At 45.4% G+C, this 26,079-nt stretch overlaps 1 protein-coding gene across 5 annotated transcripts in view; it reads right to left on the bottom strand.

Moving 5' to 3' along the window:
• Znf462 (zinc finger protein 462) overlaps window positions 1-26,079 on the bottom strand; it is a 135,735-nt gene that overhangs the window by 17,632 nt on the left and 92,024 nt on the right. For all 5 annotated transcript variants that reach the window (XM_041657090.1, XM_041657088.1, XM_041657091.1 and 2 more), the window contains 3 exons: window positions 15,007-15,274; window positions 13,522-13,658; window positions 4,432-4,655 (listed from right to left, as the gene is read on the bottom strand). In XM_041657090.1, the coding sequence (XP_041513024.1) occupies window positions 4,432-4,655; window positions 13,522-13,658; window positions 15,007-15,274 (629 nt within the window). The remainder of the gene's footprint in view (window positions 1-4,431; window positions 4,656-13,521; window positions 13,659-15,006; window positions 15,275-26,079) is intronic.

Here is a 26,079-nt window from a genome sequence, read left to right as displayed (position 1 = left end):
GTCTCCAGCTTTTGCAGGGAGCATTCAGATGGCCAAGGCTGATGAAAAGCCCAGCTCTGATTAATAAAATCCTTTCACGGGAAAACACATCCTATGGTGCCTTACTTTCCCTTAGGTTTTCTTCCCCACGCAACATCCTCTCAAGCGGTTTGAGACGGAATATAAAAAGCACTATACTTAGCAGTGTCTTATTGAAAATGTGGCAGCCATCCTCAACTCGGGTTTTATTGTTGGCAGCTCACGCATTAATCAGGCTCTATTGGTCCAACGATCAATTTCGTAGGACATACTTCAGAAACTTAGCAACTGCTGAGGACTTACTGTGGGGTTGAATTTGGGAATTGGAGTATAATTCACTGACCATTTAATTTATCTATTTTAAATGATCAACTAATTTTTTTTTTTTAAAAAAAAGTAGATTTACTCACTGGTACAACCCTCACCCAAGGCAGCTTAGAAATATCCTTCTCTCTGACCCATCCCTCACATCCTTTATAATCAAGCCTTACTTTCAAGATTCAGTCCCAGGCAAGTCCTGAGCTGCTTCCCGTGGCTACGTTTATGTATTTTCCAGAAAGTCACATGAAACCGAAGTCTGGCTTCTGTCCATCTACTGTGATCTGAGATCCATCCATGCCATGAAATGCTAGTAATTCATTCCTTACTCATGGGCAGCTTTCCACTGGATAGACAGTCTGTATTTCATCTACCCATCTACTTAAAGGCAGTGTGGTGCTGTGAAGAAGAATGGCCCCCACAGGCTCACGGACTTGAATGCTTGGTCATTAGGAAGGGTGCTACTTGGCAGGGATTAGGAGGTGTCCTCTGGTTGGAGTGGGTGTGGCCTCCTTGGAAAAAGTATGTCACCATGGGTGGGCTTTGAGTTTTCAAGAGTCCAAGCCAGGTTCAACGTCTCTCTTCCTGCTGCCTGGGGATCCAGGTGTAGACCTCTCAGTTCCAACTCCACCCTACCTGCCTGTGGACTACCATGTGTCCCACCATGACAAGAATGGACTAAACCTCTGATTGTAAGCCAGCTCCAATGAAATGCTTTCTTTATAAGAGTGGTCACGGCATTTCCTCACAGTAATAGAAAATTGACAGCCAGGATAGGATTGCTGGGTCTGATGTCAACACGATGCGTAACATTGAAACAGCTTGCCAAAGCACTCCAGAGCAGCTGTAATCTTGTACGCTCCTACCAGCACGCCATGGTGTTTTCCACCTTTCTCCACATCCCCAACAACACCTCGGTACTGACAGCCTGGGATCAACCACCTTGGTAGTTAGTGAAAACTTACTACCTCCTTAACCTCTGCTTTGCTGGTGATAGATTGTGCCAAGCATCTTTGAATGGAGCATTTACCCACTTTTTTGTCCTTTTCTAGAAAATTGGCTATTCAATTTTTCACTCACACTGAGTAGAACTGGTTCCGTGGCCTGGTGCAAATAATTGGCTAATATCTGTTTTAGGTTTGTTTCTTGGCCTTTTTTCTTAATGCCATCTTTTAAAGAGCAAACACTTAATCCTGATGACATTCAACTTATATTCTTTTTTTCTCTTAATGTCCACAACTTTTATGCTTTATCTAAGTATTATTCTGTTACCCAATGTCTCAGAATTCCTTATTTCACTAATGTCTATAGGTTATCCCAAATATTATGATCAATTTTAACAGATTTTTTTGTACAGTTATGTAAAGACCAGGGGTTGAAACTTATATATGTAAACCCAGCTGTTCCAGAACTACCTTTGAAAGAACGCCATCTCTCTATTGTATTGACATGCTTGGTGGAAACCAATGGACCACATTTACGTGACAGTCTATTCTTGGACTTTTTTTTCTTCTGTTCCCTTAGACTGTGTGTTTGTACTTGTAATAATGGCGCACTCTTTTAGTTACTATAACTTCACTTCATTTCGAAAGCAAGAAGGACTGAGTCTCCCAACTTTGTTTCTTTTCATCATTTAGACAAATTCAGTGATTCTTAACCTTTCTAATGCTGCAGTCCATTAATACAGTTCCTCATGGTGCGGTGATCCCAACCACAAAATTATTTCGTTTTTATTTCATAATAGTAATTTTGCTACTGTTATGAACCATAATGCAAATATCTGTTAAGCAGGATAGCTGATATGAGGCCCCGTGACAAGGTCATTCAACCCCCCAAAGATGTTGTGAACCATAGTTTGAGAAGCACTTGACTAATCCACCACCACACAAATTTTAGATTCCGTTTAACAATTTCTATAAAAAAATTACTTCTCAAAGTTTTGAACAGAGATTATATTAAATCTGTAGGTTAGTTTAGGAAAAATGATCAATACTAATTTTACTGTAGCTCTCAATAACTAGGTTGTTATTTTGATGCTAATAGATACAGTTAGTCTTTTATAATTTTTGTTTTCAGCATTTAGGAATTCAGTTTTGTGTACCTATCTTACATCCTGCTACATCGATAAGCTCCTGAGTATTCTAGTAGCTTTCATGTAGTTTCATCAGGATTTTGTAGCTACTAAGATTGGCAAATAAAATAAGCGATATTTCTTTCTGATTCATTCTCTCAGGCCTTTAATTCCTCGTTTTTGTGATAAAGTCATTAACATCTCCATTTGCATCCTCAGCAAGTCTCCTGAGCACACCTCCAGCCCCATACCTTTCCCATGTGTGCACTGTTCACCCTGACGACCAGCCATGTTCTCCTGGGGCCCAGCACCAGTGCCCATCATCTGAGAGCTGTCATTTAAGAGGTGAATAAAGAATAGAAAACGAGAAAAAGAAAGTGCTTCTATCTAACATGAATCTCATAAACTTAGGAACAGAGACAAAGATGGAACTCACTGGGCATGCTCAAAGTGGCGACTCCTCAGCCCTTGGAAGGTGCTCATTGGATTTAACACACTCGTCAGCCACAAGAAAGGGCAAGGTTTAAAAATATACCATAACATGGTAAAGGTATAACAGAAGTGATCTAAAATACAAGATATTGTTACTGATTTCATATTTTAGGCCTTTGAGAGCATGGTTGCCTTTATGTTTTATACAATTTTTGCTGTATTGGAGCACAATCGAATTCACAAACAGTGTATGGAGCATAGATTGAGTGCCAACATGCAGGAAGTACAAGGATTTTGTCTGCTCTTACCAGGCCTCTGAGCACCGTACAACAATCCCCGTGGTTAAACCAGAAAACAACCGCCACACTAAAGCGGCTTCTTAATGCATACACAATCGGCAATGGGGCGAAAGTAATTACTCAGGTTTTTCTGTTTGAAAAGTTCTGAAGCTGGTCCCCTCTTTCTGGAGAACCCCACTTCCCAACCCACATTCCCTAGCTCCAGACTTCAATACCCTGTCCAGGAAGCCTTTGGCTGGCTCCATTATTTTGTTTGGTTTCTAACCCTCTCTGGGTTTCTTAGTAGCTCAGAAGCCACTGCAACAACTCAAGAAGAATTGAGACTAATTCAGTGGTTGCCAGCCACTGTCAACAGCAGTGACTTGTCAATAGGCTATTCTCAGAAACAATTACTAATCATAACTCCTCCTGTGCTGGGGGCCATGTGCAAAACCTGGAGTGCTCACCTAGAGCCACGGTAAACCAAATAAGCCCTACCCCAAGTAAGACAGTCAGTCATGGAGGATGGCTCTGATTCTCAGCAAACCACAGAAGAGAATTTACTCCACAAATCTCCATCACATGTCCTTCTTAATCCATCAGAACAATCAGTTTCTTAAATTGTTCAGATATACATAGTGATGCCTTTGAAAGTCTCTGTCCTTAGCAAAACCCTGGAAAGAACTTACATGACCGAGAGTCAACGGGTTGGGAACTAAGAACCCACACTCTGTCTCCTTTGGTTGGGCAAAGTTTTATCCGAAAACTACTGCGTTCATTCAGTGATGCCCTGGCCATGCTTTCTTTCTTGTTGTGGTAATGGTGGGTTTGAGCAATTGCCAGTGAAATCACAGAAATCAAAGCCCAACAGAGCCACTGACTGCCCTTTCCAGGAAGTCTGCCCACTGTGATAGCAAAACACATTTAAAATAAGACAGCAAAATTGTAGTCAGGATATAAAACAAACAAACAAACAAACAAAAAAGCAAGATAAGGCGCTTTATACATAATATAAACAAAATTCTGTAAAACAAATAAAATCAAGTAAAGAAAAGTAAAGATCCCCTAACATTTTGGATGGTGGTGGTATGACTGTCTTTTCCACCCTACCTACTTTTCTGAACAAGGTCTACAATGATCCTATATTTATTTTATTCTAAGAAAGTGAAGGCTTACTGTAATTATTACTTTAATTCATCTCTCTGTCTCGCACACAGTAGGTATGACAATGGTGACCTGTCTCCCCAAGGGGGCCCTCCCCACAGGAGTGCGGAGGTGGGGAGGGGAGGGAGGCCGGAAGTCCTGGGCTAGTACCTTATGCTCATCCCGGAGGTGACTGTCCAGTTCTTCCGTGTGCTTGGTCTCATAGTAGCAGAGCTGGCATTTGTAAGGTTTCAGTTCATTGTGCTTTTCTATGTGTTGCTGCAGGCTCTCGTCACTGGAGCATGTGAAGGTACATTTATCACAGCGGAAAACAACTCCCTGCAAGTATTTTGACAGTTTGGAACGGCACACTTCAATGGGGACAACGCGCTCTTCTGTGGAAACAAATTGAATGGAGAGATGGGCGTTTTTACCGACAGAAAGCACATGTTCCTTCTCTGGGACATAAAAATAATGGACCCACTCAATTCCGATAACTCCTCGTGGGTCTTGGTCTGTGAACAACACACACATGCACAGTGGCCCTCCCTGATGTTCCCATATGCCGCACAATCCTCTGGCACACCTGGGTCCTTTGAGACCAAAAGCTTCTGTGTACTTAATACCAACAGTGATGTAGAAATAGATGTGGAGCGGGCAGAAAGGTGTTAGATAACTTCTAAGGGGAGGCGGTGAAGGCAGGTTGGGCATGGAAGTGGCTGCCATCTTTACCAACATTAGCAACCATTGACAAAACCCACTATAATGTCCTTTGGCGAGGGCAATGATGACTGGATGCCAGGTATCTCCAAGAGAAGGAAATGGGTATCAACTGGGTACCCAAGTGCCACCACAGTGTTTCCCCTTCTGATAACATCATGGTTAGAGTTACTCCCATTTTCAGGACAAATAGAAATAAGGAACAGTAGCCTACTTCTATCCCGGGGATGAAAGCCAGCGTCTCATACAGGCTCGGCTAGCATCAGTAAAGAACAAGCTTTAAAAACGTTCTAAAGTTCAGACACAGCAATGGACAGGGCTGAGAGGTGAACCCAGGTTGGCCTCATTGCTACTTTTATTCCTATCCCCCCCCCCCCCCAGTGAAGATGTTTTCAAAGATACCCCCTCTTCCATCCCGAAAGCAAGGGGCTCTCAACTAAAACAAATCTAGAAACCGCCTAACAAGTACACTTAGCTTACAAGGGAAACGGCTGTGGGCAGCATTGAGGAGGGAGGTGGGGACCCCTGTTGGAACCTCTGAAGGTCTGCGCCACTCTAGAAAAATCTGTGATCCAATTGCCACAAGAGGAAGAAAACTCAGCAGGAAAGAGCGGATTTGGGTGTCTTTCTCAGCCACATGCCAAATGTTGGAGGGCTGGAAATGCATGCGTGTGTGTATTTTGCACTCTCTCACCCTTGTGTTTAACTGCTCAAATTAAATTTCACACCAGTCTGCCCAGAGTATTGGCACATGTGCCAGATATCCATAACTGGGATAAAATTAAAATCTGTGCTATATATGCAAGAATCAAATATAGCATGTGTTTTCATGCTGAGTCTGGATTTCAGAAGACTCCGGAAGTTTACACATGGACGCACACAACATATACTTATAGTATTTAGAAACAGCAATGTATTATTAAGTCAGAAAAGCATGATTTTATTCCCAGAGACACTGAGAAGCGATGTTAGTCTTTTGCACGCCCATGCGACTGCCTCCTCCTTCGTTACTGGCTGCCTTCGGGCCCGAAGGAATTTCTCCCACCCAACGTCACGTCTTCATCTCAACCACAACATTCTAACTGTGGACCACTCACTGCCTTGGAGCTCTTGAATATAGTGCCTCATCGGCCAGCAAAATGCTGGGCAGAGAAAGCGTGGAGGGTGTGTGCCTACAATATACTCCCCAGAGATCTAATGCATATGTTATTTTCCCTCTACAAAGATCCAGTTGCTTATTTAGAAATATAAATATTTTTTTAGACTAAAGTATAGCAGACAGCTAAGAAACACATGATTATAAAGTAATCCACACATTTTCTTAGAATAGCAAATATTTAACAGTCTTCTGAGCCATTCAGTTCCACGGTTTGGTGTAAGTGGAGGGCGGGGTAGGGGGAGAATGCCTTGGCATAAGCTAGCTAGCCTGAGGAAGTCTGTGCTAGAATCTTCTACTCCCCTACGCCTGGGTTCCTTAAGATCATGGCTGACATCTGGGGCTAGACAGTTCTTTGTTGTGGAGCACTGTCCTGTGGCTTGTAGTATGTTTAGCAGCTTCTATGGTCTTCATCCACCAGATTCTTCTAGTGATCGTTCCTGTACACCCCAAAATTCCAGCACAGCAGTGCACCCCTGGGAGGCTGGAAGGGCTGGTGGAGAACCATCATGCTTAGCAACACCAGGCATGAACTTCGGTGACATCACGTAAAGTAGACCTGACTAAGACCCTAAACGCTGTGTAGGGGATAGCAAGGTAGCAGTGGCAACAGGGATCAATTTCATACTGAGGTTGAACTCACAGAAAGGGCTGCCATGATCATGTTTGGCACTTCCTTGAGGCCGCAGCCCTCCTGTTCCTTCTATACTTGTTCCTGATTTATCTTGTCATTTTTACTGCTTCCTCTTTTATTCTTTGGCTCCAGCCTGGCCCATCTGCCCTAGATCTGTCAACTTCAGTGGAGATGAGGAACAGCTGGACACACTTTTCCACGTAACAATACCTCGGATGCCACGAGGACAGCTATTCAGTCACTCAACGGTCTGTTTCCTTGCAATCAATTATTGGGTCTCCCAAATCCCCTTGGTACAGATCCCCCTTTCGATTCCTCTACCACCTTGGTTACTTTTCTTTGCAGTTGCTAATTTCACGAAGCATCATTAAGAACTTTACCCAAAGGTCTAAGCATTCAGAGTCATGCTCTGGAGTTCAAATGCTAATAGCAATAAAAACTAACACACGACTTTACAATTGATTAAAAGCCTATTATGAGGCAACCTCTTTTAGGTGTCACAGGGTTACATATGGATATATCAGTTAATATTGGTGTTACCATTTGAAGATATCTGCACAATCCACCCCACACAATAAACAACTAAATGGACTTTTAAAAATTAAAAAAATGGAATACAAAACTTCCCATTTCTAAACTAAGATATAAGTTTAAATGGACCAAATCCCTCACTTACATACATGTGTAAGCTAAACTGGTATGGACTGACTCCTGCCTTGGCTATAGGAACTCATATTTCTGTGAGAACTCATGGGTCTTTCTTGACTTCACACCTCTCAAAATTACCCTGGCCAAGAAATGGCCTGAATCAGGCCCATTGTGACTCAGCTCCTGGTGAGGGTTGCAAAAAAAAAAAAAAATATATATATATATGGTAATGTCACCAGCTCACCACAAGATGGATGGTCCATCTCATCACCCCCTCCTCAACTGGCACTTGCTGCCACAGTGAGACGTGAAACCGGAGAGTGTGGCCTCCGGAGTGACGACACGGGTGTAGCAAGGGCAGAGCAGAGCATGCTGCAGTGCAGCCAGGAGCCCAGGAGGAAAAGCTGCAGAAATGAAACCAAACCACTGAGTGCCAGTTCTCAGCGGGAAGCCACAAGGCCATGGAGCCCAGAGCCGCCAGGGAAGAACTCTCCTGGAAAGAGCTCTGTAAATCTTAAATAAGGCAGCGCAAAGCTGGAACTCCTTTACAGCCACAAACTTGGTGTGCAAGGCATCAACCCGGAAGACTGAGCCCAAAGACTCATCACTACTTGTTGAACAACTGAGTGACAAAGGCCAAAGACCAGAGAAAACTATTAAGTCCGATGTCAGCACACTTGGGAGATGGAGGCAGCAAAGTGCGGGGCTAGCCTAGGCAAGGCACTAAGTTTCAGGTCAGGTTCTGCTCTGTAAGACCCCATTTCAAAGGGGTAGGGTGAGGAAAAGGACAAGGAGGAAGGTGAGGAGAAGTAGAGGGATAGGAAGAGGAAAAGAAGGAAAAGAAAAAGATACCATTATTTTCAAAAAGCCATAAATAGATAAGCATAAGCCACTAGCTCCTGGTAAGAGCTATTAAGTTTTGGCATTGGCTGATTTCTAGAGAGAGATAGGAACAGTTGATACCTCTATCACGTAAGGATACTGATGGAAGGGACCATATAATTTCCCTAAATCAAAATAATATTGTCAGTCTGGTTGATTTTCTCTCTTAAAACCAAAGTGACCCTAACTAGTTAGCGGCGATGACTTCCATCCAGGATGCTCACCTTCAAGGCTCAGCTTCCCTCAGCGTTCAATTACTAAAGCAGAAAACAGAACCTTGAAGTTAGTGCGCCCACTGAAGAGCAACCACCGTGACTACACAGCCACATAACCACAGCGTAAATATGCGTCAAAAGCTTTAAGCCCCACAATTCAATCTGTGCTCAAATTTTCAGGCTCGCTATGAGGGACAATTGAGCAAGTGGTGTACGGGCGCCATGTTTCCAGTCATGGTCTACACATAAAGCCTGTACTCATGAAGCCTCATTCGCTGGTTATTATGTCTCTCTCCACTAAAGGTCAACTTCCCTCAGAGAACAAATGTTGCCTGACTCTTGGGGGCTGGACTACCCGTTTCTTAAAACGCCAGTAGATAGGCTACAAATCCATTTCTCAAACGAAAGCTCACCCAAAGTCCTACCAGATGGATTCATGAAACAAACTGCCCAGTTAAACTACCAGATCTCACTGGACGTTGACTGATCTAAATCCATAGCTCTTAAAGAAACAGAGAGGTCTAACGATCCCTTGCTTCAACCTCAGCTAGACTGTTATTTAACAGGTGTCTAGCTGGCACTCCGATTTAAAACGATTTTTCCTGACTTCCTGTCTGTCTATTAAGTAAAGGTCAAACTTCTGCATCCGCCTCCAAAGCCTCCAGAAGACACTTTCTTCAAGGCTTCCTGTTCTCTTAGGGTACCTGGAATAGTTTGCTGCCGTGCTGCAAACAGGTCCTGCCCCCAGTGGCTTAAGTGGTTTATTAATAAATTACCCTCCCAAGTAGTAGTTGATAGTATCCCCTCAATTTATGCTCATTTGGAACCCCAGAATATGACTATCGGGATAGAGTTTGGGGATGTAATTAAGATAAAAGAGGTCATATTAGATGAAGACTGGCCTACAATTCAATGTCTGATGGTTTTATATGAGAACTCACAAAAAGAAACACACTGGGAATGAGAGCCCAAGAAGGAGGCGGAAGTTGGGTGGAAGCCAATCTAAGCTAAGGATACCAAAGAATGCCAGAGAGTTAGGGCATGATGAGGCATCAAAGTTAGAATCTCACACAGCGTAGGAACATGATCTGTCACTGACTTGAATTCCCCTCATCCCATCAAGTAGGGTTTTCTTTTTTTTTTGTTTTGTTTTCTAGTTTTTTGAGACAAGGTTTCTCTGTGGTTTTGGAGCCTGTCCTGGAACTAGCTCTTGTAGACCAGGCTAGCCCCAAACTCACAGAGATCCACCTGTCTCTGCCTCCCAAGTGCTGGGATTAAAGGCATGTGCCACCACCGCCCAGCTCAGTTATCTTGAAGTTTTACACAAAGCACAGCCTTGTTGATAATTCTTGCTTCTCTAACTATTTAGTGTCACCAAGTTGGTAGCCATGTATCTCAGTGTGGCCCACCTAAGTTTTCCCTGTGAGATGCTGCCATGGTTCGGGTCGAAAGGCACCTTTGTCCATGGCCCATCTCTTTCCCAAACACAAACAGGACTCCTAGACACCCATCATTCACTGTCTCGGATATGCTCTGCATGTGTTTATCTTGAGGAGGCCACGTTTGGCTTTTCTATACTCCACCATCCACAGACGGCCACACAGAATGCAGCAAGCATCAAGCAAACAATGAGCATTTGCTGAACTTAGGAATCAGTAGGATGTTCCCTTTGCCATGGCCAGTACGCATCCTTGATTAGTTCCCATGCAGACTTCCATGGAACAGACTCCTCTCTCCTCCTCACTGACTTCAGTGCATCACTGTGCCCCCGCAAAGAGTGATGGCGACTCTCTTTGTCAGTAGCAGGTCTGTCTCGGGGCCAGGTCTGAAGTTGTTTTTCTTGCCTTTCATCCCAAGGTTTTTAATTAACCGAGGCCTCAGAAACATCTCATTCTCTGAACCCTAGAGACTAAAGATGTTTATCCATCCAGAGCAGGCAGTGCACAGGTGCAGAAGCCTCATCTTATTACTCTGGGATCAGCCCCAGGGTTGATCGGCAAGGCAGACATCTGACTGCATCGCTGAGATGCCAAGACCTCTCTGATCTGCCTTCAAGTGGAGTCGGACACCCGAGCCGGAAGTCAGTAGGTACAGCCCTCGGCCACCTGTGGATTGGAGTCCTCCTCTTTGACATCCATCCCCTACAAAGAGTTTTGTCTTTAGGCCAGCTTTCACCACCTCTAGAACACTGAACAAGTGACACCAGCTTCCCAAGGGGGTGAGAGGGAGGCCTGGGATTCAGAGCAAGAGCTGTGGATCAAATGCACCTGGGTTCCAATCCTAGCTTGTTACCCAAGAGCCCTTGGGCTGTAGGGAAGTTTTTCTGAACCTGGGTCATATCAACCATGCTGGGTTTGGCAAACTAGCGAGCTAACTAGAAAACACTTAGCATAGTGCCCATGACTGAGTGAAGGCTCACTAATGGCAGCCACACTACTGATCCCTAGCTGCACATTTTGGGACCATATTTCTATCTTGGTGAGGACAATATTCACATATCCAGAAAACTCTCTCCCTAAGCAAACAGAAGAGGTGATGTCACCAATGATGGGAAATGGAAAGAGACACAAGAACAAAAGATTGGGACTGATTCCCTACCTGCTGGAGGAGTGACTCTGGCTAAGTTACTTTAGCTCTCTACAGCTCTACTGAATAGATTGATATGCCCGAAAACCAAAACTTTGCCAGCACCAATGTGATTGGATATTCAACTGACATTCTACGTAAACATTCCAAAATCTTAAGCTCTCAGAACTCTGAAACACTTCTGGTCTCTGGCATTGCATATTCTGGGACATGCAACATGCAGTGTATGTTACGAAGGGCCCAACACACAATGTTGTGTATCCCTGCCTGTTCACTGCAGAGCTTCCCAGACTTCAGGGTCTAGATTGTAGGAAATCGCTTAATAAACACCCCAAAGCCAGCTGCTTCTGTTTCTTTCCCTATCTTGGTAGGCAAAGATGTCAAGGACAAATCTGCGGGCACGGTTAATGAAAGATGGGGACCTTGGGCACTCAACGGCGTCTCCAAACTGTTGCTGAGACCATTCCTATTGTCAGTAGCACTTTCTGCTGGCCTCGTTTCTGTTCACACTTGCCTTTGCTTCTTCATTTGTTTTTAATACAACAGCTCTGCGGGACTGACTTTGAGCTACTTTAAATCCTTTGTGTGATGAAGCAGAGTTCCAAGAAAGACACCGAATTAAAAAAGCAGAAAGGAGACAGACAAGCAAAAATCCCCATAGTCTTCCTCAGCTTTCAGCTTCATAGCTACAAAACAGGAGGCCATGTGTTGGCTGCTGTTGCCTATAGCGCTGTGCTGACGATGGGGCAACTGGGTGCTGGGAGCTCTCTGTCAAGCGCTCCTGGCCTCTGTGCAGAAAGACTCACCCCCGTCTCTGTCTTCCTTAAGTCAGCTCCGACAAGAAAAGTCATTGAGCTTGTCAGCCATCAAAGCTCTGATCCTGCTGGGCAGCAATATGGGAAGTGACAGGAGCCAGTGAGGATTCACGGCAGTCAGCAAGGACTCACCGATGATGTTCTCTGGGCACCGGCTCCACCGATGGCCTCCACCCAAGCTGGGATGAGGCACACAGCTACAGGAACACATGGCTCGGGGACCAGAAGCCAGGTGACTGAGGCAAAACACCAGGCAAGAAGCCGAGCGCCAAGAATCCCTGACTAAATACTACTGCGCCGCTTTTGCCTGGCTCACAGGTGGTTGGCCCATCCGGGTACCGTCTCTCATCTTAGTAGACTGCCATGGAAGGAAGAAACAGACAGAGCACTGCAGATGTTGCGTTGTCTGTGAGATTTGGGATGATATAGGCACATCACAGGCATGCTGTCCAACAGTTCTGGGGAAAGGTACTTTGTAAATGTCTCCACCCTTGCATCTGAGGGACCTGGGCAGACAAGGTGATGGACGCCATTGCATCTGAGGGACATTGAGGCAGGAAAGCAGAAGACATATTCTCCTTTGGCCAAGTGTGGCAAACACTGGAAAGCTTTCGAAGGGTAGAGACAAAAGAAAGATGATGAGAAAGAGGAGGGAGACAGGAAGGAAGAGGAAGCAAGGGATGGGAAGGGATGCAAAGATGAGAGACTGCAAGACAAACAAGACTGGCCGTGGGTACTCATTTCTCCACCTATCCGCAAGAGGATCTTTTGGTCAAAATGTGCCATCAGCATATTTTCTTCCCATACAAAAGACTCCCATTGGCTAGAGATGTTTTAATTGGCCAAAGTGAACTAAAAAAAAAAAAAAAAAGCCCAAGAGGGCTAGTCCATGTCTATAAGTCTAGCAACCCCAGGAAGTAACTGAGCCAGGGGGATTTCAAGTTTGAAGCAAACTTGGGCTACATGGAGAGATCCTGTTTCAAACAAAATCAAAGGAAACAACCCACGTGCTCTCATAAGGGTCCCTGCTGAGCAGCGGGAACGCACATCCAACGACCCCCCACTGTGCGTCTACTAGGAACAGAACCCTACCAGGAACCCCACCAGCTAGCCTCTCACAGAATGATCCCATCTTACAGAGAAGCTGTACAGAGGAGGATCCAAACCAGAACGATCTAGCGCTCAATCCATGGGTTCTCTGCCCAGCAGTCTGCTCTGCAACTCTTTCTCCCTGTCCATTTCAAACCAAACTCCACTTGGTGCCTGGGAAAGAATCATTTCCGTCTTTGCCTTCCTTCCCTGGGCTCACTGTCCAGAAAGCTAGAATCCCTTGGTGGCAAGGCATTCAGAATGGGAAATTCCTGATGTCCACAACCCCGATGGAAGGGTTCCTGAGATCCCCTATCCCATGCCTCCCCCAGGAAGGAATTCTACTGATGTGTCTTATCCACTGAATATCGGCAGTTGTCACTGTGACTCTAGCCTGGAGGAGCAAAGCCCCGGGGAAGAGGGCAATGCCGCAGTGGTCCACAGGCAGCATCCTCAAAATGCTGCAGCGCCACCTCCCAGGAGGACCCAAGACACCCGAGCCAGTTTGAAGGTTACCTCGGTGCAACACGATGTGGTCGATCATGTTGCGTTTGTATTTGGTGTGATAGAGGCAGAGAGGGCAGCGGAGATCTTTGGGGCCTTCCTCTGGGACCGCAGAATGCCCAGCTTCCACGTGCATAGTAAAAGCAGATCTAAGAGAGAAGGGACAGAGACCATGACTGTCGCGGGATGTGTCTCCTGCTGGCACACCTCTTGCAGGTGCCCACAGATGGCGCCCCTGCTTGAGAAGCCTAAACTGAAGCTGTTGTGTTTGTTGACCACAGCTTCCTTGGGCCAGGTAACCCATCAATGGACATAACAGGGGCAACTACTCAGCTACTTGGCTGGAATTGAGGTTTTTTTATAAAGACATAAATACCCTAAATATTTTATTCCTGAAAACTAGAAGTTGCCTATTGAGCCAGCTCTGGTGAGCATGTCTGTAAATGCCAGCTACTCAAAGGGCTGAGGTTGGAGAATCACAAGTTCAAGGCTCAGGTGGATTAAATAATGATTTCAAGGTGAGCCTAGATAACTAAGTGAGAACTTGGATAGAGCGCCCAGCACCACACAGAGACACAGAAATTACGTATTAAATAATACAAAAACAAGAGGACCAACTCTGCCTCACGCAAGTATTGGAAGGGCTGTTTTAAATCTTGGCTGACTCCTAACCTGCCTTCGCAAGTCTTGGCACTGTCGCCCGGAAAGCATGAGAACAGGTTGTTCAGGTGTCAGTCACGGCGACTGCGACCAGGCTCCCTCAGCTTGGAAGTGCAGCAGCTTAAACGTGGAGGGGCCCTGATGCCTCTGCCTCCCCTTGTCTCAAATCCTTAAACTTGACAACCCTTGAATGTCTCATAACAAACACATGGCGGGCAGGAGAAACTGCTCAGTGGGTAGAGACGCTTGCTGTGGAGTCTGGTGGACTGAGGAGCCCCATGATGGGAGGAAAGAACTGACCCCCACACAGGTGGGACCTCTCGTGACCTCCTTAATGGCATGTGTGTGTGCAGACCGATAAAATGGATAAGTAAAAGGAATAAGTTCCTTCTATTCTCCTTTGGCAACCTTCCTCTAATGAGTTCTTTCTCATGCTTCCTTAAAATATACATTTGTAAAAAAGAGAGAGAGAGAGACCTAGTGCTTAACACACACACACACACACACACACACACACACACACACACACACACGGATGCTCTCTGAAAGAAAAACATGTACTGGACCAGGGCAGACCTTTGATCCAACCCCACATTGTTTAGAAGCCCATACACTCTGATCGTTTGTCTTCATGTGACCCTTGACTCCTTGCCACAGGTCCCAAGTAGTCTTTCTGAAACTAGCTTCCTTCTGGAAAGACAGAACCCAACCATCCTTTCACACCTTGATAGAACCTTCCTGGAGCTGCAGGCAGAGAGATGTAAGGGAAGAGTGTGGTGAGGGCCAGAGCAGGGGCAGCCACTGTGGTGTTCCACAACTGCTCTTCCCGACACTTACTTAAAGCCTGTATAAAAGGAGCAGTCTTTGCACTTGAAAAGCTTCTTCCCTCCGTGTTTGTCCCGGTAATGGCGCCTGATGCTCTGGATGTAGCCCGAGGAGAATTCACAGAATTCGCAGTGAAGAACGGCTTCTGCCTTCTGCTCTGTGCCAGCGGCAGTCCCAGAAGAAGGCACGGGGCTAACACGGCTATTGTTTCTTGCCAGGGCAGCCGACTGGTAGTGATTCAATTGTTGCTGAACATCGGGGGGCTCCGAGTAAGAGGAGTCTGTGGAGAGACAGGGACAGTGACCTGGACCACCTAGGACATAGTGTGGGGTGGTGCTTGCTTCAAAGCCCCTCACCTCAGGGTCTCCCCTACTAGATTTATTAAGACATAATCAACAAAACAGAACACATCTATTGGGGCTGGGGAGCTGACATGTGCTGGGGATTGGCAGCGTGTTTGCAATATAAGATTGAATTTCACACTGGCACCTTCACACAGTAGAGCAGAGCTGGGGAAGTGAGATGGGAAGGTACCTAGAAGCTACAGACCAACTAGCCTAGTCACATCATGCCTCAAAAATCAAGGTGGACAGCAATTGAGGAAGACGAGAGATGATGACCACTATCCTACAATGTGTCTGCGCATGCGTGTGCACACTCACACACAGACCTTACACCACGAAACTATTACCACAGTGAAGTTCATCAGCTCATCCCCTTCCTCCCGTGGCTAGCTAGCACTCTCTGGTGTGTGGTGGGCACTATTAAGACCTTAGGTTCCAAGAGCATCTTCCAGTATTAACCTGCTGCACACAGGACCCCCTCTCTCCTTCCACCTGAAGTTTGTCTCTTCTGACCAGCATCACCTGGTCAGTCGTGAGTAGTTTTTAAGGGGGAGTGACACCTCTCATCTTCATGTCACTCACCACCCCGGAGCTGGGAAGCACGCGCAGAGTGACAGAAAGGGACAATACCCCTTTGCGCCTGACTTTGAGGGCTCATGACCTCGTGTTTTGTTTCAAAGCAAAATTCCGAGGTTCAAAGTTTCAAGGTGAAGGAAGATAGGAGGCTTAGTTTATTTTCTAAGGAAACTGGAGTGTGACAATAGGCTACCACAGGACATCCATCCTCACAGGGGGAATAAACGAACCAGCCAGTGCACACAGGGTCTCAACGATGCAACAGCCCTCCCCCGCCCCGCCCAGATTTTCACACCAGCCACATTATTATCATTATTTCAAAAGCCAGTCTGGAGCAGGAGTGCGCAGGCACATGGCACGCCGACAAATACGAAAATGTTTTCTGCCTTTGGAGTCAAGAGATTTGAAATTTAAAATCTAAAAATCCGATAGTGTTCTCCTGGAAGAGCCGTTTAAAGCTTAGTCAGCATTAAGATGGAGATTTATTCACAAATCCCATTAAAATGAAATTCCAAACAAGTCTCTCTGAAAGGTATTTTTAAGTATGCAGCTCTGAGGGAGGAGGATGGAAACGGAGAGCAAGAACCTTAACCCCAGGAGCGCGAGCAGCAAGTCCTGGCGAAATGGGATGGGGAGGCTAGGGGGAGCACCTTTTCCCAGCACACTCCTGGGGAGTCGGTGATCCCAATTCAACAATGCTGTGCACACAGCCTGCGGCTGCCTGTGAAGACTAAGGAGGCAGCCTGTGGAACCACCCTAAAGAATGGAATGAAAACAAAGGGTCTCTTTTTTCTTCATAAGCAAAGAAGGGACAGACGTTACACAAGCCTTCTCCCCATCTGATGGATGCTTCATTTTCTCAGGTACAGTCCCCCCAGATGAAATACGGACTAATCTTGTAAAAATTAATACTTGACCACACCAAGATCAACCATCATTTCATTGGTCTCTTGGCCAACAGTGTGGGAGCTGCCTTCCTGACTGCAGGGTGGTGTATTCCTGCCCCACCCACCTCTGCCGTAAAACACTAAGATACCTTTCACTTCTTGTTGCTCTGTCTGTCCCCCAGGGCATGTTCCTTAAGATCGAGAACCTCTTTTATAAACAAGCCTGCCAGGAGCCAAAAAATAAAACAAAAGGAAAAGTAACTCAGTCTACAGAGCCTCCGGGTGTTCACCTACAGGTGTGTATGCAGGAGACAAAGGAAGATAGGAAAGGCACAGCCTGTGGTGCAGTCTCAGTTCCTTATCTCCACTCCTTTATTCCTCTACCTTCTGCTGATGAACCCACTCAGGACCACAGGAATGGACTGCCAACTTCTCCTTCTTTCCTTCAATAGTAGGCTTGTTTACCATTTCTCAGATCGTGTCTCTGTTTAAGCCCCAAGACCCCGTTACACCACACACTTAGAGATGTTCCCAACACTCCACTCCGCCATGAACGCTTTCCCAGTGAGGGCTGGGCACAGCCAGCCAGTGTCCCCAGAACTCCCAACCCTCTTGACAGAGAGGCTGTCCTCTAGACACTCAGCCCTGCAGCATGGCTTTTCTGAAAGCAACAGGCCAAAGCCACATCTTGCTGGAGGAGATCTGTGCCCCAACCACAAATCCACCCAGAGAACAATCCCATGTCCTAAGGAAAGGTCTGTTTCTTACTAAATGGTTGAAGCATCCTCAAGAAATGGCACACATCTAGGGAGTCTCACAGGTTTGTTTTAATGCCGAGCACATCTCAGACACCAGGTACCTGACAGCTGAAATCCCTTGAACACAAAGCTATAAAGAAATAAATGGCTCCTAGGCAGGCATTAAGCCAGGCTAACCCTTTCTTCACCTGCCACTCACTCAACCAGATTCACCTACCTCGCCCTTAGGCCGACCCCTCTAGCCGGGAGCCTCCTTCTAGTGAACACACTCTGTTATTGTTGTTTCTAGACTCGATTGCAACATTATCCCATCTCTCATAAAACAAAAGCAAAACAGCAAAACCACTCAAACTCTAAAATGTAAATTTATATAGCATCTGAAAAATGGAAGCAATCTCAGCGGAACATTTCAACAAACGAGACTCAACAATTCCAAAGAAACAACGGCCGCCATCCATGCTCTCAACGCCTTTTTTCATGGTTCAAATTAGGACAGGTAAACAAACTCTCTCACAAACACGAGCGAATCCCAGCAGCTATGACACATCTTTAACAGTTCCCAGGGCTGCAGCAACCCACTTTGTGGGACCTGTCAGAGCTTGGCTTTCTCCCAGGTCCTTTGTTTGTAAATAAAGTAACACTCTGAGCACTGATGTCAAATGCATTCATTTGTATGACTCCTCTGATCTTGTAAAGGCCAGCTTGCTATGCAATAGAAGATACCAGTTTGTTCATGAATTGCAGGCCTGAGTCCCAGAGGAGGCAGCGACAGGCAGACCTGTTCAAGGCTAGCCTGGTCTACATAATAAGTTCCAGGTTAGCCAAGGCTAAGTAGTGAGAGTCTGTCTTAAAACAATAATGAGATGTTGGACCAACTGTTCTCACACAATTATAAAATTTCTCATGCTGAGACAGGGCTAGAACAGTACACACAGACAAATGAAGGGCTAGCACTTGGGAGGAGGCAGGACTCTAAGACAGCCAGAAATTTTAAAGCAGAAAGAGACTGCATTCCAGAGGCACCTTCCCAGCCCTCTCTGGTTTACTGTGTTCCTTAGAGGGCTACTTGGATCTTTCTTGCTAATTCTAGGTCCCCTGGAGTGTGAGCCAGAGCTAGGTGTCAATCCTCTCACTTTCAGCTTTTCTTCATCCTCCAAACTTTAGCCACTGCAGAAACAACCACAAGAAAGTGGCCTTCACAAGGCCAAAGGCAGAAAGGTGAACGTTGTAAGAACTGTGTGCCTGGAAGAAGGAGCCTTTTGATGGAGCCACAGTGCTGAACACACATTTGTTAGCGCTGTCTTGGTGCCAGGGTACGTTGCTGGCTCTGGGAACTCAAGGCCAAAGAAGTCACGAAGGGTATCTTCAGATCTGTGACCATTACTAAGTGGCTGCAGCTCCCTCAAGAAATAGCTCAGGGGAACGTGCTGGTAGTTGGCGGTTAGGGAAACACAGACCTTCTTTACATCTCCAAAGCTCATCCCACCCTCTGAAGCAATAAAAGAGGCACAGAAAACAAGTGCACAGCCTCAGAAAGCTGCTCTGCCAGGGGACTGAAGACAGGAAGGCAGGAATCAGCCACTCACGGAAGGATGCTCTTGCGTGCTGAAGTGATACAGATCGGTGCCATTCTGGAGGTCAAGGCTTAATGTTCTGCAGCTCCAAAAAGAAACAGTGAGAGACAGACAAGGGTAGCCAGCCACCACATTCAATTGTACGGGAGCTAAGTTTCTATGTAGACTCGGGAGACAGCCTCGATGGTTAGTGGGAATCAAATACCAGGAAAAAGAAAGACAAAAGAATTTAAGGTAAGTCCATTTCTGAGGTGGACAGAAGGCAAAGGATTATTCATCAGCAAATGTTTACTGGCCACTGAGTAAACAGGACACCTGTTCCGGGACCGTAAGACTTGATCCCTGTCTTCAAGCAACTCATTGTCTCAGGAAGACATATAAGTGACTGGTTACGATACAATGCAAACAACTGGACATTTTAGAGACATCTGCAAAGACGGGGAGAGGAAGAGGGACAGTCAGCATCATTTAGTGACTGATTGTGGGAGTGCAGGAGACGGAGCAGGGCTGTCAAAGAGAATCCTGAGTATCCATTAATAAATATGTCTGGTATTAATTACTGCACTAATCAGTGAGATCAACATCAGAACTGCAGATACTGAATGTTTCATGACCCCAGCTGTACTTGTACTTTACAGCATTCATTCGGAGATGAGTAAAGAGAAATCTAAACAACTACATTCTTACAATGGAAAAGTAAAGATGACGGGCTTGAGCGATGGCCTGGGGGCAAAGAGCATGATCTGCTATGGCAGAAGACCCAAGCTGGTTCTCAGTACCCACATCTGGTGGCTCACAAACTCCTATACACCTAGCTCCAGGAGATCGGACACTCTCTTCTGTCTTCCTCAGTTACATACACACACGTGTACACACACAAACACACACACAGGGTATAATTAAAAATAAAAACAAGGAACTTGAGAAATGGCTCAGGAGTCTGGAAGAACCAGGACCCACATTGGTAGGTAGGTAGTGGGTAGCTACAACTTCCTATAACTCAAGCTCCAGGAGATCTGCCTCCCTTTTCTGACCTCAATGGGCACTCAAACACACACACACACACACACACACACACACACACACACACACACACATATATATGGATGAAGACACAGACATACACAAATAAAATGAAATATTAAATGTGAGTCCTTTTAAAAATGAAGATGAGAACTAGGAGAGTGGATATAAATAGAAACACAAATAGAAAGAAGGTGGTATAGGTTGTGGAAGCAAAACTTTAAAATCTCAAAGTCCATAGTACAAAAACATCAAAACTGAGGCATGCTGATGTACCCTTGTAATCCCATCGTCACTCGGGAGGCAGAACCAAGAGGGTCGCTACAGGTTCAAGACTACATGCTGTCTACATGCTGAGTTCCAGGCCAGCCAGGCTCATGTAGCAAGACCTCACTCTAAACAATCAAAAGGAAGGTTTAATAATAATACATGGATCATAATTTTCTTCAGAAAAGCAGATGATGCACCAGCTAAAGGTTGGTTAATTTAAATGCATGTAGAGATCACCAAAAGAGGATGGGGATTAAGTGGAGATGAACAAGAATGGGGTCCACTACCTCCAGCCAAGAAATGATAGAAGGAGAAGAGCTAGAGACACACTGAGCTTCTGGCATGGCATGCAGTTTGGATGATAGAACCATTTAGAAACTTTGACAAAAGACAAAAGCAATCAGAGATTTATGTGTATGTCAACAATATCCCAGGAATCCAGAGAGAGCAGAGAATTCTGTAGCACTGGGAAACGTAATGCCCTTTGGGGATGATAACACCAGTCCTTCATCTGCAGCTGAGGAAGGAGCTCAGGGGATGCCTCAAAACCATTCAGTATGCTACAAACCAGCTCCTCAAATTCTTCCTCTCGCATTATGAATGTTAATACTCAGTTCCTGTATTCATTCACATTAGAGGTGTAACACGTGCTAGGCAAAGACCTCATGACACCCCGCCCCCATCATCTCTGCTCCTGTTCTCCATCCCATGCCTTTACACCCATTGATCTCTTGGGTCTTCCCATTCCACAATTACAACTCAGCGTCATGTCTGCTCCTTCGTCCTGAATGATTGTGGTACACGGATATATCTGATGTGCACACGGCTCTTCAGTCTGGCCCATCCCACGGTTTCAGATGGTTTCTAATTCCTTGAACACGTCAAGGACGTTATTGATGTTGGTCCTTGGTCAGGTCAGATTATTCACTGTTCTCCTGCAATTCCTACCCAGCCTTTAAAACTGTTGAGGAGCTTCCTCTTCTGTGAAAAAGTTCCCATCAAATCAAATGGACTTTTTGTTCTTCAAGTCTATACTCTGTCAATGCATAAACATCTGCAATTCTCTCCACCACCTTATTATACATTATACCTCATGCTATGTTAAGTTGTCTTAGGCATTGCCAACATACTTGGCCAGATCAAGGCTGCAGACAAATAAAATAAAATAAAATAAAATCCATCTTATGGAGGCATTTTCTCAACGGAGATTTCCATCTCTCAGATAATCCAAGCTGGCATCATGTTGACCAAAAACTAACTAGCACATATGCAAGACATAAAGATCTACCACACAGCAACATGCAGGGTAGTTAATATGATACTAAATATTGAAAATTTGGAAAATGTTTGCTAGGCTGAATTTGTGAAGAAAAATATTTATAAATATATAAGTATACATGCACATATATGTTCCTGAGTGTGGTCTAGGAATGGCCCCCATTGACTCATATATTTGAATGCTTAGTCATTAGGGAGTGTGCTTCTTGACAGGGATTAGGAGGCATGGCCTTTTAGAGTAAGTGTGTCACCAGAGCTGGGCTTTGGCATTTCAAATGTTCAAGCCAGGCCCAGTGACTCTCTCTGTCTTGCTGCCTATGAATCTTGATATAGAACCATCAGGTCCTTCTCGAGCACCACATCTGTCTATGTGCCGCCATGCTTCCCATCATGCTGATGGCGTATCATGTTCAACTCCCTGTGTGCCGCCACGGCATCTCATGTTCGTCTGTCTATGTGCTGCTATACTTCCCATCATGCTAATGGCATATCATGTTCATGTGCCTATGTATCATCATGCTTTCCATCAAGTTGGTGACGTATCATGTTCATGGTGTCTCTTCATAGCAATGGAACACCGGCTAAGATACTGAGTATGTAGCATAGAGTTGTCAAGAAAACTCACGAACTTCAATAAATACAAGTATATGAAAAGATTTCTTGCACTCTATATAAGGTCCGTTGTACCTCAATTCTACTCTTTCTCAAGATACTTGCTGTTCAAGAAAACTGGCACGCAGAATTATAATAAAAACTACAGGTGGTCAATATAACTTTCTAGTTACTTCTCCTGGGATGTTCTGTTTCACTGGGCCATTGCAAAAGAAAACTGTGTACAAAACGAAGCTATCAGACACATGCCATCTCAATTCTGGATAGTGTCTGTGGGGGACCTTAAATCTCTAGAGACAGTTACATTATTTTATTTCCTCCTTTTGATTATGTCTTGAGAATCTCCAGACCAGGGACCCTGGCACCTTCCTGTCTTCTTTCATCGGTGGAGTTCTCTGGTCTGGGTGAGTAAGATTATGATACAATGGCCAGGGGAACAATGGATGCTGGATGACTATATATAGGAATTCTAGGCTTGGTTGTCATGGAAACAAACGGAAAAACAAACACCTAATCCTGAAAATAAATCTGAGGCCAAACTTGAAGGAAACAGACTTTGAAAACTTCCTGTTGCTCTGATGAGTGAAAACAAAACTATGAAATATGATCAGGGGTTAGATGGGGGGGGGATGTCACAAACAATACAGAATACCCTCATCTTCACAACCACAGAAGCAGCCAAAACACCGGCATTCTCTCTTTTTGAGTGTGACTTATTTGCCATCACACTTCAGCTCTTTGGTCTTGGTTTTGGTTTTTGGAGACAAGGTTTCTCTGTATAGCCCTGGATGTCCTGGAACTCACTATGCAAACCAGGGAGCCTTGATCTCAGAGCTCTGGCTGTCTCTACCTCCCAAGTGCTGGGCTCTAATCCACACTTTCCAAGGCTACTACACACATGGGCATCAAGCTATCTACTACTTTCTAAATTTTTGTAAGCTGACTTCCTTTGGAACTTTGCTCAGGGCCTATATTAAAACAAGAACCCAGTAAACCCGCTGTAAATACCCAGAGTTCAAACTGAAAACACGGGCCTGCAAAACTGAGACTTAAAAGCAAAATCCAATTGGCCAAATGCCACTCGCATTTTGGGCGCCAGTTTAATAGAGCCTTCCCACTGAAATACTGACCTACTTTCCCAGAGACAAGCTTAGATCTTAATTACAAGGACAATGGTTTCTATACACTGGAATTTGAATGGAAAGGCATTTCAGAGTCCACAGCCATTCTAAGAAGCCAAGGGCCCTCATTTCTGGCTGTACCTCTGAATCAGCTGTGAGACAGCGGGTGCAGGAACATCTGGAGACCATGCACAGCATTCTCGTCTCCCTTTTACGCAGCCTTTGGTAGACACAGATGTTTGCGAGATGCTCAGCTGTGTACGAGTCACACCCACTGAATACACCGTGACTGAACACAATCAACATCAAGGCCATTTATATAACAAGAGAGCACTTGGCCACCAATGGCAGAGTATTCCTGGGTTACCTTCAGGCGTTTCCCTCCACCAGGAACGTGCTCTCATTCCAGATACGTAATGCGCACATTGCTCATCTTACATAAGGGCTTATAGTGGCTCAGAAAAGCCGAGATGGCTTCTTGTTAGGCAGACAGTCAACAGGGAAACAGCAACCTAACCTGGGGCTCCTGTGTGGCCCAGTTTTTTAAAAGTGTCCTTTTCTTCCCCTCTGGCCACAGGCATTAAGATACATTCTTCACTAGATGGCATTCATAACTCAAAGCCTCTGTTCTTTAACAGGCTAGAAATTTGCAGGAAAGCAAATGAATGCAAGGGAAAGGGGCCTCTTCCTAAGATTTTTATTGTCCTTTCTCTAAGGAAACTCTGGGTGGCATCTGCCATTGTTAACTGAGAGGTTCTCACGATACCAAATGCATAACTCACCTGCAACTCCTTTGAATTGTGTGATGAGGAAGGAATGTTTCCCGCTGCTCATTTCCATCCTATAGATGGCTTTATCACACTGCGCTATCCTATAAAAAGCTACGGAGCTCAAAGGCTCCTTCCTTTCTAGAAACGACTTGTCCTCCTCCACAGAGAGCTCCCAATAACCTCAGAAGGTACTTAGAGCTCACAGGCCCTATGGGTGAAATCTTGGTGCTTCCTCAAGACCTGCCTTGAGGGGAGATGCCCACCGACTTCATGGAGCTGGCCACAGTGTATGCAGGGCTGGCTACGAGCCGAGCTGTGTGAGCCAGACAGGAAACCATTGTGGAGATTGCTTAAAAGATAAATCAGGAAGAAAGTACATCTGGCCTAAGCACATAAATTTAGAGACATGTAGGGCTCCGAGGGACGGTATGGAAATCAGGAGGGAAGGGAGACGCCTGAACAGAACAGGGATGAGCAGCCTCACTTCAAAACACAAAGCTATGCTAAAACAGGGCCTGAGGGGCTGGAGAGATGGCTCAGTGGTTAAGAGCATTGCCTGCTCTTCCAAAGGTCCTGAGTTCAATTCCCGGCAACCACATGGTGGCTCACAACCATCTGTAAAGAGGTCTGATGCCCTCTTCTGGCCTGCAGACATGCACACAGACAGAATATTGTATACATAATAAATAAATATTAAAAAAAAAGAAAAAAAAATAAAAAAATAAAACAGGGCCTGAGCTGGATTCTCTGAACCAACAAACCCAGTGGGTTTCTTAGCCTTCATGCCTTAATTTCCACATACTCTCGTCAGCGGAAGAAAACCCCCCGGTCTGGGTTAAGCTGTACTTTTAATCACTGTTAAAGCAGTAGGCTCTTCCCCTAGGGTAGTTCCTCCACCCACTTCAGATTCGCCTGGAGGAGCACTGCTCAGTGAAGCTGCCTGTAGTGTGTAATGTACATTTCCCTGGGGCTGGAGGGCTCAGAGAGTGAGGCAGAGAGATTCACCTAGTACTGGCTTTATGTTGATGGCTCTGTTTGGTATGGGTTGATGGTCTCTTACTGATCTTCACTGTGACCTTACAGAACTGTTGCTTCCCATTCTATAGATGAGAAACCTGAAGGGGAGAATAAGAACCAGACAATATTCCCTCTTTAGAATGTGCTTCAAAGACCCTCACAGCCCTGTAGAAACTCTCAACCAAGCAGACTATTGGTTTGCCATTTGTCAAAAGGAGATGACAATGGCCAACTTGAGTGATAACAGTGTGTGAAGGACGGGTAGGGCCTATTACATAGGCAATGCTTCCAAGACTTCTCAGTGCCACATCGATTAAAGCCCACATCATACAGACTTTGCATTGAATAAGAGTATTCCAGGGTCGTTTTTCACAAGTGAGGGATGGGATCACTGGGCGACAGGGTTGAATAGAGTGGCAACTGCTCACATGGCCATGATGATGGGACAGGGTAGTCATTCCATCTCTGTGCACAAGGGAGACGCTCACAGGTCCTCTTTGGCTGGTTGTCTCTGGGCAAACCTAAATTCATGGCTACTGTGAGCTTGATCCACATGTTGGAAGCAGACATCAAAGAAAGGCAGGGGTCAACCTAAATAATCAACCCAAATAATACAGACAGAATGGTCACCCTGGTTTTGTTAGGTAACAATGCACACAGGATGGACACATATCGGCTTGTTCAAATGGGCTTGTCAGAACAAATTTAATTCCCAAATCGCAGTGAATTTTCTAGCATATATTCTGGCGTTCATTTCCTTTTGCTTTTTTCAAACTTGTTTGCAGTTTGAGAAAGGTTCTTGACGTTCAGTTTATCGGTGTGGCCTGTCCACCTATGGGTGGCTTCCCAGCCACT

Source organism: Microtus oregoni, unplaced genomic scaffold (assembly GCF_018167655.1).
Source record: "Microtus oregoni isolate MIOR12 unplaced genomic scaffold, Mior012 000008F_ref0000371, whole genome shotgun sequence".
Lineage (NCBI taxonomy): Eukaryota > Metazoa > Chordata > Mammalia > Rodentia > Cricetidae > Microtus > Microtus oregoni.
The sequence above is the reverse complement of the archived record's forward strand: the minus strand, read 5'-3'. Positions and strand labels throughout refer to the sequence as shown.